The sequence below is a fragment of the Phoca vitulina genome, unplaced genomic scaffold, assembly GCF_004348235.1.
Source record: "Phoca vitulina isolate PV1807 unplaced genomic scaffold, GSC_HSeal_1.0 scaffold9, whole genome shotgun sequence".
Taxonomy (NCBI): Eukaryota; Metazoa; Chordata; class Mammalia; order Carnivora; family Phocidae; genus Phoca; species Phoca vitulina.
In genome coordinates, this window is record NW_022589712.1 from 25,796,351 (window position 1) to 25,811,521 (window position 15,171).

Here is a 15,171-nt window from a genome sequence, read left to right on the forward strand (position 1 = left end):
TAGGTTGCTAAAGAGGAGTAGGTTTGGAGGTTGCTGGAGTTAAGGGAGCCAAATCAGGAGATCAGGGTACTGATTGGCTCATCACATCATTAGTTCATTTGTTCATTCATTCATACAACAAATAGTTCTTGGTGAGCATTTGTGCCAGATATTAGGCGTTGGAGCCATGGCAATGAGCAAATATTTTCTGGTAAATACAGGGATGGTAGTTGCGGAGACTTAATAAGCAAGTAAGAAAAGCTCTGTAAGACAGCGATTTCAGAGTTGAGATTTCCTAGATTTTGAATCCCAGATTCAGGCACTTAATAACAATGTGACTTATAAGTTATTTAACTGATTTGTGCCTCAGTTTCCTCATTTGTCCAATAAAAATACTAAGTGCCTACTTCATAGGATTGTTGTGTAATTAGCGTAATTAGCGTAAAGTTTTAGAACAGTGCCTGAAACATAGTAAGCACTCAATAACTATTAGATATTAAAAATCTAAACAGATATACATCTGACTTTATGTCAGGTAGTGAAAAGGACTATAAAGAAAAATAATTCAGAGAGGGGGATAGAGCATGGTGGTAGGGCTGTTTTGGATCAGGTGTTGAGAGGAAGTTCTCTCTGGAGAAGAGACATATGAACAAGGACCTCAATGGTGTGAGAGAACAAGCCACACAAAGGTCTGTGGGAAGAGTATTTCAGGTAGCAGGAACAAAGGCCCTGGGGCAGGAAAGACCTTTAAGGCCTCGGAAAGGTGGTGGAGAAAAATATGCTGAAGACAATTTTTTTTTTTTAAGATTTTATTAATTTATTTGCGGGGGCAGAGGGAGAGGGAGAAGCAGACTCCCCGCTGAGCAGGTAGCCCAATGCCAGGCTCGATTCTGGGACTCCGAGATCATGACCTGAGCCAAAGGCAGCCGCTTAACCGATTGCACTACTCAGGCCCTCTGCTGAAGACAATTGTGATCCAATCCCTACCCCATTGTGCTCCTCTTATCTACACCTTTGGAAGACAAACCGTCTGTGAGGCTCTGGTCACCTACAGCAGATCCTCTGTACAGGTATGTGAGATGTCTATGTGACAATTGAAAGTTTTAGAGACAGAGCAACTTCAGCTTAATGGCATGTCGTGTATATATATATATCTACCATATCTATCTATCTATCTATCTATCTATCTATCTATCTATCTATCTATCTGGCATGTCGTGTATATATATATATATCTACCTAAAATGCTACTGGTCAAGGTAGAAAGTATTTACAGCTCCATGGTCATATGTCTCTGTGTGTGTATCTATCTATCTATATTTTAAACAAAGGTAAAAAATTATTTAAAATAAAATATTTTAAAGAAAGGTAATAAAGGTAATAAATTCCTATAACTATGTATTAACATCCCATTAAGACCTGGAGTAAAGGAGTAAAATGAATAAAGATTGACACTAAGTGGCACAAATAAGACTATAAATAGCTTCATGTGAATTAAGATTTTTGTCTCCAAATGAGACAGGGCAGGTTTTGCTGCCAAAGTGCTGAAAAAAAAAAAAAGGGGGGGGTTTTCAGTGCTTTTTGATTCTGGAATTACAAGTAAAGGATTGGGAACCTATAATGATTTCCTCCCATGGGCCATTTATAGGATCAGAACTCTAGGGAGCAAAAGGCAGAAGACAAAATAAAAACCAAAATGGAAAAATCTGTGTCACAAACAACCTTAGCCACTGTTTTTGAAGTATTTCCTATTTGCTAAGTATAAACTCTTCAGATGTTCTACTTGAGCCATCTTACGCCTCTCCTCTCTCAGGTAGGTGCCGATCAGAAGAGTGCATGATTTTTGTAAAGGAGGAAGTTTAGAGTGGCAAGGAGCCCCTGAGGTCAGCCCAGGGCCCACACGGGGTTACACAGTTGATAGTATATATTTATGGTGCTATGTTCCCGGTGACCAGGACGACCTTGTACATAGAAGAAAACTTTGCCAGTTTTTCCCTCTATTCAGCAAATTTTGTTTCCCAGGTAAACATGTTTTGGAACAAGAGTGGGAGTTAAGCCTCAATGTTAGTGTCAGTATGAGAGTTCCCAGATAGACTGAATCTTCATAGCTCTTTGGAGCACGTAGAAATATTGCATTTATCCTCAGTAACATCTGACATCTAGAAGGTACAGATACAATAGTAATAACCTGAACAATGTTCCTCTTTCAGTGAATGTTTATTAAACCTTTAGTGTCAGAAGCTTTGAAACAATCTAAACAGCAACGGTTGTGTTAAGTTGTCTTGGTGTTAAAATGAGCTGCTGCTGTGGACCCCTAGTTCTCACGTCCGCGGGGTCCCAGCTCCTCCTCCCGAGGCTGGGGGCCGCTCGGCCCTCCGCCGCGGGGCTCCGGCCACCAGGGGGCGCTGCGGCCCCCTCTCCCGGGAGCGGCCGAGCCAGCCCGGTGGGTGTTTCTCTCCCTCTCGCGCTCTCTCCTCCCGGCCTCACATCCGGGTCTGGAGCGCGGCCGCCGCTGTCAGTGTTGGTGCGGGCGCGTCGGGGGCCGGGCCGGGGCGCAGTAAATGGCGGCGGAGGGAGGCGGAGCGGCGGCCACGCTCAGCTCAGAGCCCCCGAAACTTTAGACGCGAAGCCCCACAACTTTCCGGGAAGTGCCGCCGCTCCGGGGGCGTGGACGGAAGGGGAAGCCGAGGCGGGAAGTCTGGGGGGAAGCGGCGGGGAGCCGGGGAGACTCGAACCCGCGGCGGGGGCGGTGGCGGAGTCCGCCCGTGCCTCGCGCCGCCGCGGCCCCCGCCTCCTTCCCCACGCCCTCCCTTCGGCCGCGGAGCCGGAGCCGGAGCCGCGCGCCGAGCCGAGCCCGGCACTGCGCGGGGCCTCGCAGGCGGCGGCGCGCCGAGCCCAGCCGGGCCCCCTCCTCGCGACCTCCGGGCCCTGTTGCTCGGGCGCGTGAGGCCGGGGTTGGGGCTCCCCGCGGCTTCGCGGGGCGAGGAGGAAGCCGGGTCGCGCGCAGCCCCCGCCGTCCCAGGGTCGTGGGGCCAGGTCCCGGGTCTTGCATGCGGGGCGGGGCGGCCGTGAGCCGGAGGCGAAGATGGAAGGCTTAACGCTGAGCGATGCGGAGCAGAAATACTACTCGGATCTCTTCTCCTACTGCGACATCGAGAGCACCAAGAAGGTGGCGGCCAACGGGCGGGTGCTGGAGCTATTCCGGGCCGCGCAGCTGCCCAACGACGTGGTCCTCCAGGTAACGCCGCCGCCCTCGCCTCTGGACGCGTCCCGGGCTCTACCGGACGCCGACCGGTCGCTTCCCGGCGGCTCCGGCCTCCAGCTGCCCGTCTCCGGGGGTGGGGGGTGGGGGTGGGCGCCGTTTTCAGCAGCGCCGGCGGTGGGCTTGTGCCCCCGGGCTGGGGCCGCAGGTGCCCGGGCGGCCCGGATTCGCGCCGCGGTCGAGGGGGAGGGGTCGCTGTTAGAGGACAAAAGTCATGCAGGGATACGGTGGGGGTTGGGGGGCGGAGGTCTGTGTATTAATCTCTGAAGAGCCTGAGTCCAGTATCTCTCGGCTGCGCCTCAGAATCTGTTTTTCAGTACTGGAAGAGCAACTTCAGATGAAGGATCTTGGATTGCGACCGTGTCTTTGAATCCTGGATCCTGCAGGATAGTAAAGTTATCGGTATAGGTAAAAAGACGCCACAAAGTGGGTTTTGTAGGAATCGAGGAAGCAGTTTTCTTAAGGAAGCTTGAATTCTTGGGGAGATCAAAAATTTGAATTTATAGCTAGTAGTTTGCAAGTAGATATGTATGGAAAGAACTTGTAATTAACTATAGAACCTGTGGCTGATGTAAACTGGACAGTTTTCGATTGCCATTCGGTAACATTTGGTGGAACTCGTGGGTTCGGGTTGGGAGGTAAGTACTGAGTAGCTGAAGTCAAACGTGCGTATTTGCCTCAGTCAGATCTGTAGCACTAGAGGAGCACGCCCAGTAAATTTTAAGCTTTCTCTATCACATGTTTTTAAAATAGGTTTCCTAGAAGTTCTTATCTAATGTATGTGGTGAACATTATTGGTACTCTGTTTAATGATTCATAGTTGCTAGTCTGTCTAAACAGCGTATCAGGAGCAGGTTTTAAGCTTTCATCTTTATGATGATCCAAGCCATTTACCCACATCTCCAAAACTTAAAGCCATATGCGTGGGTATAATGTAGTATACTGCAGAGAGCACTGAATCAGGAGTTTTGAGGCCTGGGTCTTTAACCCCATTCTGTTGTTCACTAGCAGTGGGACTTTGGCCCAGGCACTTCCACTCTTCAAGTGTAAATGTGCTCATCTAAAGAATGAGAGTCAGGTTCCTTCTAACAAAAATTCTGGAAGTATAAAAATGTTCACAAAGGTCTCTGTTTTAGAAGTTGCCTGTGCAGTCGCTATGACTAAGTTGAACGAGTTCTGTCTTTTTGCATAATCTTGTGTGTTTTATATTGCTTTTTAAAAAATCTTGGGAGGAAAAGTTGGGTGTCTTAGATATGAAGAGCTAGGAGTCTCAAATTCGTGCTGTTGTAAAGGGACAAAAATTAAATATTTTAGGCTTTGCTGGCCACAAACTGTCTCTCCAGTATTCTTTGTTTTTGTTTTTTGCCACCGTTTAAAAATGTAAAAACCGTTCTTAACTCAGGGGATATGAAACAGGGCCTATAGTTTGCTGACCCTGGCCAAGGAATGGTGGTGGCAGCGTGGGGTCCCATGCTCACCTCATATGGCTTTGGAGTTAGACTTTTAGAGGTCTGGTCATAACATGCTCATTAATGCTATTGCCTTTTTTTGTAGCAATAGCAAAACATACTTTCAAGTCATTTAGGAACTACAATTAAGGCAGAACTTCCCAAGTTTTATTTCGGTTTATGTTTTTGGGGTGGGGGGAGATGAAATAAACTGACTTTCGTATTTTTTTTTTCTTTTGGTGCCGGAAGACTTTCGGACTTTTAGTGTATTTTTTAGGATAGACAAATGAGCATTAATTAACCTTTGCTTGAAGTATGTTTAATCAAGTTATTTTTACGTTTTGCTCAGTTTTATTAGCATTCAAAAATAAATTTCGGTTGCCTTTCAGTATAAAGAAAGGGCTTAAATAGCAGAAATATTCAGGATTCGGTTACAAGTTAGAAGCTGTCGGAGCTTGCTGAAGCAGAACTCTTACAGTAATATGTACCAAATGGTATTTTGGGTATCTTGAAGGCAGTTTACTTAAAAATCGGTCTAAGACATAAAATGTGAGACAAAAAGGGACTATGGGTTTAGTTCTCTTAAGAGAGTTTGGGATTGTCTGAAAACACAGCCACCTGTTGCTTTCTAAGTGGGAAACATTTGGGTCAACTCGAATATATTGAGTTAGCTACTTAACTGCCATAGGCATTTGCAGGGCATCGAAAGAGGAGTAAGAATCTCTCCAGGACTTTGTAAACTACAGGGATACACATGTGTAACATAAAGCACCATGTGAATGTGTAGGAGAGGGTTAGGGTTGACTTAATTGAGATGGACTTTAAATTAGTTTGGAGGGAGGGCATTGGGATGGAGGACTTCCCGACAGAAAAAAAGACATGACAAAAGGTAGAAAGTGTAGGAGCCTTTTCAAGTAGTAGCAGATTGTTAGGTTTTGCTGAAGTTGGAGTATGTCTTGGGGACAATGGAACATAGAGTTAGAAAGAGACCACATTATATTAAGAAAGACCCTAAAGAAAACACAGAAGATTTCATATTTCAGTAGGCAATGGAGACTCATTGTTGGTTTTTGACCTAGAGTGAGGAAGAGGAGAGTTGGGGGAAACAGGCTAGTGCGGTGGTCTGGAACAGATGCTGGGTAATGGGCATCCAAACCCGGGTGACAGCTGTAGAATAGGAAACAGATCTGGATGAACAGGTCAGGTCTGAGTTACTGAAGGGCTGCTGGGTAGACACTATGTGAGGTGCTTCGTTGGATAATGTTTAATTGAGGCCAGATTATCAAGGCTGGGTGGAGAGCTTTGAACTAATTGTAAAGGTAACAGGGAGGTGTAGTTTAAGAGAAATGACTCATAAAAGCTGTGCTTTACAAGACCTTTAGGAGATCAGTGCAACAGGAGTTAGAGGGAAGAAGCTGGAGATGAATTTGGGGACCCATTCTCTGTTGCATGTATGAAGTGGTGAGGAACTGGGTCATGGTGCTCAGAGGCAGGAGTGGGGGGCATCGTGTGGGAAGGATGATTTTGCCTCCCCGGGGGCGTTTGGCACTGTCTGGAAACCTTTTTGGTTGTCATAACTTGCAGGGAAGGAGCAGTTCTACTGGCATCTAGGGGAGAGAGGCCAGCGATGCCGCTAAACATCCTGCAATGCACAGGACAGCCCCTACAACAAAGATTTATCTGGGCCCAAATGTCAGTCAGTGGTGCTGAGATTGAGAAATCCTCACCGGACTCTGGCGGTAACAGCGGGACCAAAAATGAGGCTAGAAATTATGAAGGTAGACTTGATGGGCCTGGGTTACCTGGTGATATTTACATGAGGGAAGAATAGAGCAAGGATTGGTCTCTGTTGGACACCACTCACCACTTAGAAAAGGGGCAGGAAGAGAGCCCAATTTTAAAAAAGATACTGGCGAGTTTGATTTCTGGCATTTTGAGATGGCAGTGGAAGTCTCTAGGAGATAGTTGGAAACTCATGGACATTTGTCCACACCGAGTACTTGTTACAACAGTGAAATTCAGTTATTTGGGTCTCTTCCTCTGCCTTTCTCACCTAAGTATCTCAGGGGTAGGGGAGACCAGCTTCTTACACTGGGAGCGTGCATGTACACATCAGGGCTTTGACTGATGTAGTAGTTTTCAGCATTTGTTAATGAAAGTCATGAGAAGGCTGAGTCATCTGGGGGAATGAGTAGAGAGAACAAAGAACAGAGGGCCCAGAACTGAAGGAGGAAGGAGCTGGTATATATTGAGTGCGTGTTATGTTCCTTTTACTGGGAAGTCATCTTCATGCAAGAACTCATTTGATCTTTACAAGAACCCGGTGAAGTGGGTGTTGTTTTTATTTATTAACTAGGAATGTGATAGGCAGAGAAGTTAAATAATTTGTTAGTGAATAAAGCATCTCTCCTTTACCATTATTCCTTGCTACCTTTCAGCTTTTTCCTACTTGCACTCTTCATGTGATTGGTTTGCCCATAGTTCTTCTGAAGAATAGAGATTTAAGATTGTTTGATTTTGAGTTATGTATGGATTTCCTTCATTGCATAGTGAATAGTTTTATGTATGATGCTGCCTTGAGACACAGCCACTTAAGAGAAATAGGAAGATTCTTGTAGTTGATATCCTGTGCACACAGAGACACTTATATTACAACTGTCAGACAGACATCTTAAAGTATATTCATTACACTGGTTTTGGAATAGTAGAGTAAGACTTGTGCTGAGTTTAAGGGTTTGTTTTTGGAGACAGTGTGTCAGTAGACAAAGTGAATGAGGTAAAGCTTTATGGAATTATGCTCCACAACAGAGAGGAACAGGACTGGGTGGAGAAAAATTTGGTTCATAGGATTTAATCATGAGGAATTTTGCTCTTTGCTGAGCAAAAAATATTTATTGGCTTAAAAATCAGAAGTAATTTTTTTTTAAGATTACGGAAGGTATGCTACTGCACTAATGATTATGTTTTCTTAGCTTTTACTTAAAGCCTCTATTTGAGTGCATAATAGCTTGATAAAAGGTTCTAGTACTAACAGTTCTTTCATTGAAGGTTATAACCAATGTACCTCTGCTCACCCCTAAAAGTTTGAATCTGTTAGGTCATTGGTGTTGAACAACATCTCAGTAGAATATTAATTTAATGGGTGAAAAATGACAACAATGAAATATAAACCATTTTGTCTTTCTCTTGAATTTGTTCAATTATAATCTACTCATTAGTGATAATATTAAAATAGGGAAGCAGAGCCTCATTTGTTCGTTGAAAGTTATAAATTTAATACAAGTAAATGTCAGGTTTGTTATTCTGGAGTAGTGATTTCTTTTTTGTCATTTCTGAATCACTAAAATAATTACAACAAACTACAAAACTAATCTTGCTTTAATCAAACATTTTCTATACACAATTGAAAAACATATCATACTGTTTGTGAGAGAAGTCATACTTAATGGCTTTCATATTTACTTTTTAAATTTCTTTTTCCTATATCATATCATACTAGTTTTAGTCTTTTGTTTTTCTTTTTAAATTAATGGCCCAGAGTTAGAGTCTTAGTATTTGGGGAACTCATGCTCAGCATTTTGATGGAGCTGTAAGAGAGACACTGGTAATAAGGAGCACTAAACATGGGAGGCAAGTTTTAGTCCTGTCTTTAGCTAGCCTTGTGACCTTGAACAGATCACCTAATGTCTTGGATTTTCGTTCTCACAGCCTGAAGTGATTGGATTGGGTTTTTCAAATAAAGGTGTTAATAGTGTCGAAATGGCCCCTCTTGCCAGCCACACTTAAGAACATAGCACAGTCTTGAAATTAGTTGCTTCACAGTTTTAACACATTGATTTGTAACATTCTTTTGGAGATTTGAGGAGAATTTCAGCCTGGAATGCTGAAGTGACTCTCTCTCTATACACACACACACACACACACACACACACGCAGGAACTAATGAAAGGGCTGTAAGGTCCGTGGTTCCTAATTCTTCAGATATTTGGCAGTGAAAATTTGAAATGGGTGATAAGACTTGGCATTTCTCATCTTTTCCTTCATATATGTTTCATTTTCTGTAGCCTTTCCTGTGATAGATATATCTTTATTCATCTTTTCCCTCCTTTACTTCTATATAAAGAATCTATGTCTGACGGGTTTCATATATAGGCATGACATACAAGTCAGGATATAATAAGAACTTTGGCTCAGAAATCTTTTTTTAAGTTCATACCATCCACTAAGTTTCATTGAGATTTAGTGAATTATAGGACTTAGGCCTTTAAAAAATACTATATAAAATAACTATATTTTAAGATTTTATTTATTTGAGAGAGCGAGAGAGAGAACGCGAGCAGTGGGGAAAGACAGAGGGAGAGGGAGAAGCACACTCCCCGCTGCGCAGGGAGCCCGATGCGGGGCTCGATCCTGGGAATCCAGGATCTTGACCTGAGCTGAAGGCAGACACTTAACTGACTGAGCCATTCAGGCACCCCCCAAAATACTGTATCTTTTCTTCATTTTGTTTCAAGAACTAACTTTATGTTGAATTTGAGTCTACCTTGTTAAATGATGAAGCCAGAATTTATTAGATTATGTATCTTCTAACTCTTTTGGATTGCAGTTTCCTTTGAAATTCTGGTGCACATACTAGACATCTGCTTAGAAAACACAGTTCACAAAATTGTGCATATAGTTTGTTGCTAGCCTTCCTCCAATTTAGTCAGGCTCATCCCATGGACCTCTACATTAAGAAAGTTTTGAGGAAGAGCAGACCTGTGAAGTGCTAAACATAATGTCTTTCTTAAGTTTTGTATATTTTCATGAATACTTCTTGATGGCTACTATTTATATTCAGGCAAGTATGTGTATGTGTGTGTTTATGTATATATATATATATATATGTGTGTGTGTGGTAAAAAATCAGAAGTCTTTCCTGCCTTCATAGATTATGTTAATGTTAAGAAGGAAAAGAACTGTGTACCTAGAGAATCATTGCAGACTCCAAGGACCTACTTAGTTGTAAGGGAAGGTTCCTCTGAGGAGACATAGACAGAGATAAGGGAGCGAGAATGAGATGTTTCACAAAGAGGGAAAGCATGTGAAGGGCCTGAAGCTTGAAGAGCTTAATGTGTTTGAGGAAATGAAAAGCTGGAGCACCTTGTTGGGGGGGATGGACATGGTAGGGACCACATACTGCAGGACCTTGTACATAGCAATAAGGAGTTTGGATTTGAAAAAATGAACAGTTTTTAGTAAGGGAATAGCATCATCTGAATTACGTTTTTTAAAGATTACCCTGCCATGTAGAGAAGAGAATACCAGGGCAAACAGAAACAGATTGGCCAGTGGATATGCAGTAGCTCAGAGAGGAGATAATAATGGCTTAGATTAGTGAGGTGGCAGTGGGATTGAGAAGAGTGGACATATTTGAGATATTTTGAGGCAACAAAAATAGGAGGACATGATAATGGATTGGATACGGAACATAAGGGAGAAGGGAGAACTCAAAGATATTGCTGGAAGTCACCATTATTGGATGGCTGAAGAGGTTTTGTTTTGTTTTGTTTTTGTTTTTGTTTTTGTCAGTCATAGGTTCTCAGAATCCTGTAAGATTGTCAGGTAAGCCTCTACCAGGGAGGATCAAAGATACTTGGCTTGGAGATGTCAGTTTCAAGATTATAAATGTATTATTAGTGATACTTAAAAGCCATGAAAACAGATGAAATTAGGGAGGAAGAGAAGGAAGAGACTATAGAGAGGAAAGAAGGATTGACTAGAAATAGAACCCTGAGGAGTGCAGCATATTTCTAAGTTGGGTAAACTGGAAGGCCTCTAGGAAGGAGGCTAAGAAGGACAGTCAGAGTGGTTATAGGGAAATTGGGAATGTATATTGGATTATGTCATGGATCCTAAGTAATGCAAGTATTTCAAGAAGAGAATAGTTAACTGTATTGAGTTTGGCTGAGAGGTTGAGAAGATGTGGGCAGAAATATGGCCATTGGTTTGGTAGTCTAAAGGTCATCAGTAACTTTGATGAGCCAGTTTCATGGACTGGCAGAGGTGGAAGCCAGATTTGAGTGACTTGAGGGATACCTGAAGGCCCAGGAATTAGAGATAGGGTGTATAGATAGCTTTTTAAAGAAGTTTGCAGATGAAAGGAAATAGACATGGGGTAGAAGCTAGAGGTATATGAGGATATAAAGGAAGCCTTTTTTTTGTTTATTTTTTGAGTATAAAAATTACTGCAGCATGATTTTAGTTGTTAGGATTAACAAGGGAAGAAAGGAGGATGAGGAGAGAGGGTATTGAAAAAGCAAGATTGTTCAGAATCCTGACTGGACAAGATGGTCTTAACAGAAGAGGGATCCCTTCCTCAATTTTGAAAGGGGAGAAGAAGGAAGAACCTGGATATAGAACCAAGTAGGTACATAGATTCAGTGGAGGAAAGTTAGGATATCCTAGCCTAACAGTTTCTACTTTTTTTTTTTTTTACAAACTGAGGCAAGATGAACAGTTTAGTAGTGGGAACAATCTGAATATGGAAGTAACAAAAAATCTATTTACAGTAGCCTCAACAAGAATAAATATTTAGGAATAAATTTAACAAAAGATGAGGCACCTAGCTGGCTCAGTTGGTACAGCATGCAACTCTTGATCTTGGGGTTGTAAGTTCCCTAGAGTAGCCAAAACAATTTTGAAAACAAATAGAATAGAAGATTTGCCCTACCTAATTTTAAAATTTACTATAATCTACAGTAATCAAGACAGTGTGATTGGTATAAGACTAATAAGCATGAGGGACGCCTGGGTGGCTCATTTGGTTAAGCGTCTGCCTTTGGCTTGGGTCATGATCCCAGGGTCCTGGGATCAAGTCCTGCGTCTGGCTCCTTGCTCAGTGGGGAGCCTGCTTCTCCCTCTGCCTGCCTCTCTCTCTGACAAATAAATAAAAATATTTTTAAAAAATGAAGTTGTTGCCCATCAGGAAAAAATTAAAAAAAAAAAGACTAAGCATGAAAATTAATAGAACAGAAATGAGAGTCTAGAAATGAACCCTTAACATTTTATGATCACCTGGTTATTGAAAAAGTGCCAGGGCAGTTTAATGGGGGAAGGATAGTCTTCAACAAATGGTGCTGGGACAGTTAGATATCTGTATGTTTAAAAAAAATGAACTTGGACATATTATTGTATCTACTTCACACCATACACAAAAATTATCTCAAAATAGATCATAGACTTAATTATAAAATCTAAAAGTAAAAAAAAAAAATCTAAAACTAAGAATTCTAGGAGACATTAGAGAAAATCTTTATGACCTTGTGTTAGGCAAAGTTCTTAGATGACACCAAAAGCATGAATCATAAAAGAAAATACAAATTAGACTTCATTAAAATGCTTAAAAACTTTAGCACTTCAGAGGTTACTTAAGAAAGTAAAAAGACAAGCCACAGATTGGCAGAAAGTAGTTGCGTATTACAAACATGGTAAAGGTCTTTAATCTAGAATATATATAAAAAAATTTTACTACCCAGTTATAAAGAAAAAAGCCCAATAAAAAATGAGCAAAAGATTTTAATAGGTATTTCACCAAAGGAGACAGTATGAATGGCCAATAAGCATATGAAAAGGTGTTCAACATTATTAGTCATTAAGGAAATGCAGATTAAACCACAATGATGCTGTCACACACCCACTGGAATGAGTATAATTAAAAAGACTGACATTACATGGTATTGTGGAGAAACTGGAACCCTTATACACTGCTCTTGGAAATGTAAATGGTATAGCCATTTTGGAAAACAGTTTGGCTGTTTCTTAAAAAGTTACACATAAGCTTATCATATGAATTAGCAATTCCACTCCTAGGGATCTACCCAAAAGAAATGAAAATGTGTACACATGAAGAATTGTAAATGTCTGTTAGTAGCATTATTCACAGCAGTCAAAAATTGGAAAACAATCCAGCTGTCCATCAAATGGTTAATGGATAAACAAAATATGGTATATCCATACAGTGAAATACAATTCTGTAACAAAAAGGAACAAATTACAAAATACTACAACAAAGATGAATGTCAAAAACATGATAAGTGATAGAAGCCAGATACAAAAGAGTACATATTGTGTGGTTGCATTTATATGAAATGTCTAGAAAAGGCTTATCTATACAGAATAGTGGTTACCTGAGGCCAGGGTAGGAGTGGAAACTGGAGGAAAACATTTGGGGTGATGGTAAAGTTCTAACATTGGATTGTGGTGATGATGCACGACTCTATGAATTTTCTTAAAATTCGGTGAATCATACACTTAACCATGGTTAGATTTTATAGTATATAAATTATACCTCAAAACTATAAATGTTTTTGAAAACAGTTTTGCAGGGTGAGGGGAATGTATGAAATAGTCATCTTGGAGGATGTGAAGGTGAGTGTGGTAGAGAATAAAGGACCCTCTACTGTCTGTATAATATAGTTCTAATTAGAAAACCTCAATATCAATATCACTTATATAATCTGACATTTGGCAAGGGCCTTATGTTCTGGATATCATATGAAAGGTGATATATTGATAATTATGTGTAGAAGAGACTGCTATATGAAGATCATTACAACCAAGTATATTTACATGAAGCACCAGTACTGGAATAATAATTCTGTCTTACATTTATTCACTGCTTTCTGTGTGCTGTCTCTGCCTGCCTTATATGTACTAGATTTTTTAATGTGTACATTATTTAATTGGTTTAGAAGGGGCTGAAAAAATTGTGATTTAGAATGAATTAAGACCAGTTTCACATGATATGATGAGCACTGGGTGTTATACACAGCTGATGAATTATTGAACACTACCTCTGAAACTAATGATGTACTATATGTTGGCTAATTGAATTTAAATTAAAAAAAACCAGTTTCTGTTGACTTTAGGTGGTATGGTGAACTTATATACACTTAGTTCAGATATCTTAATTAATTTTTTGGAAAAATCACAGAAATGTAATGCCTCAAAAATAATCTGAGTTTGAAATAATCATGCCTGATAAGTAGTAATTTAATCAAGTAGTAGTTTTAGTCTACAGGAAGGACTAGTTCTGGTTGTCCTCTATTAAAATAATCACTGTCGGGACTCTTGGTTTCCACTCAGGTCATGATATCAGGGTCCTGGGATGGAGTCCTGCCTCTGGCTGGTGCTCAGTACGGAGTCTGCTTAAGATTCTCTCTTCCTCTCCCACTGCCCCTCACGGCCCTCTCCCAGCACGGGCGCACATGCGCGTTCTCTCCCTCTCTCTCTCTCTCAAATAAGTAAATCTTAAAAAAAATTAAGAAATAATCAGTGTCACCATCATGAATCTTTGTAAGCGAAAAGCTTTTTTTTTTTTAAAGATTTTATTTATTTATTTACTTACTTTATTTATTTATTTATTTATCCGAGAGAGAGAGAGAGAGAGAGAGAGAGAGATAGAGCGCACATGCAGGGGGAACTGCAGGCTGAGGGAGAAGCAGACTCCTGGCTGAGCAGGAAGCCCAATGTGGAACTCAGTCCCAGCACCCTGGGATCATGACCTGAGCCGAAAGCAAATGCTTAACCATGAGCCACCCAGGTGTTCCAGGCTAAAAAGCTTCTAATGTTACTTTGAAGCACTGATTTGGTGTCTTTGTGTTTCTGAATTGTTGTATCCAGTCTGAGTTTGCATAAGTAGATCTGGGACTCAATCCTCACAATTATATGCATATACTGCTTTGGATAAAAAGTAGCTAACAGCACTGATCTAAGAGTGATTACTGCTAAGAGTAATTATTGCTTCTTGTCCATGGATTATGTCAAATGTTGTATGTGGAAATAGAAATCTCTGTATCCTTAAAAAAAGAAATCATTGTCTAGAAACTAAGTATAATTGATTTTTCTTTGTGTCTCATTTATGACTAGAAGGATCAGAGGTTTGCTTAAACTCACGTGTTTATTGATATTGTATTTTTTAATAGTTGATTTATAAGAATTCATATTTGGAGCACGTGGGTGGCTCAGTGGTTAAGCATCCAGCTCTTGATTTCGGCTCAGGTCATGATCTAAGGGTTGTAGAATGGAGCCCCCCTTTGGGCTCTGTGCTGGGCGTGGAGCCTGCTTAAGATTCTTTCTTACTCTCCTGTCTGCCCCCCTCCTTCTCTCTCTCCCTCTCTTAAAAAAAAAAAGAAAAAGAAGAATTTGGTTTTTTTAGAGCACTTAATTATATTCCATAGAAAAATATTTTATTATAACACCCTTATAATATTCTATGTTAACAGGTATTGAGTACAGTATAGTCAAAATAGGAATGTGACAGTTCTAGATCTCTACTTGGTACTTATTAACTCTCTTGCCCTGAACAGGTAACTTAACCTCTCTTGAAGACTCCCATTTCCTCATTTGTAGATTGAGGATAATACCAGATAACACCAGAAGTTTATAATACCAAAGTGAAGTGTAAACATCTAGCAAAGTGCCTGGTTCTAAGAGGGTGAT

General features: G+C 40.9%; 1 protein-coding gene across 6 annotated transcripts in view; it reads left to right on the forward strand.

The window, feature by feature from the left end:
* The first annotated feature begins 2,455 nt into the window (after positions 1–2,455).
* Positions 2,456–15,171, forward strand: part of REPS1 (RALBP1 associated Eps domain containing 1) — an 86,135-nt gene continuing 73,419 nt past the window's right edge. For 5 of the 6 annotated variants that reach the window (XM_032407784.1, XM_032407785.1, XM_032407787.1 and 2 more), the window contains exon 1: positions 2,456–3,217. In XM_032407784.1, the coding sequence (XP_032263675.1) occupies positions 3,065–3,217 (153 nt within the window). In that variant the 5' untranslated portion in view covers positions 2,456–3,064. Of the gene's footprint in view, positions 3,218–3,502; positions 3,650–15,171 lie in introns of those variants that run through there. The other variant, XM_032407789.1, reaches the window with a different exon arrangement.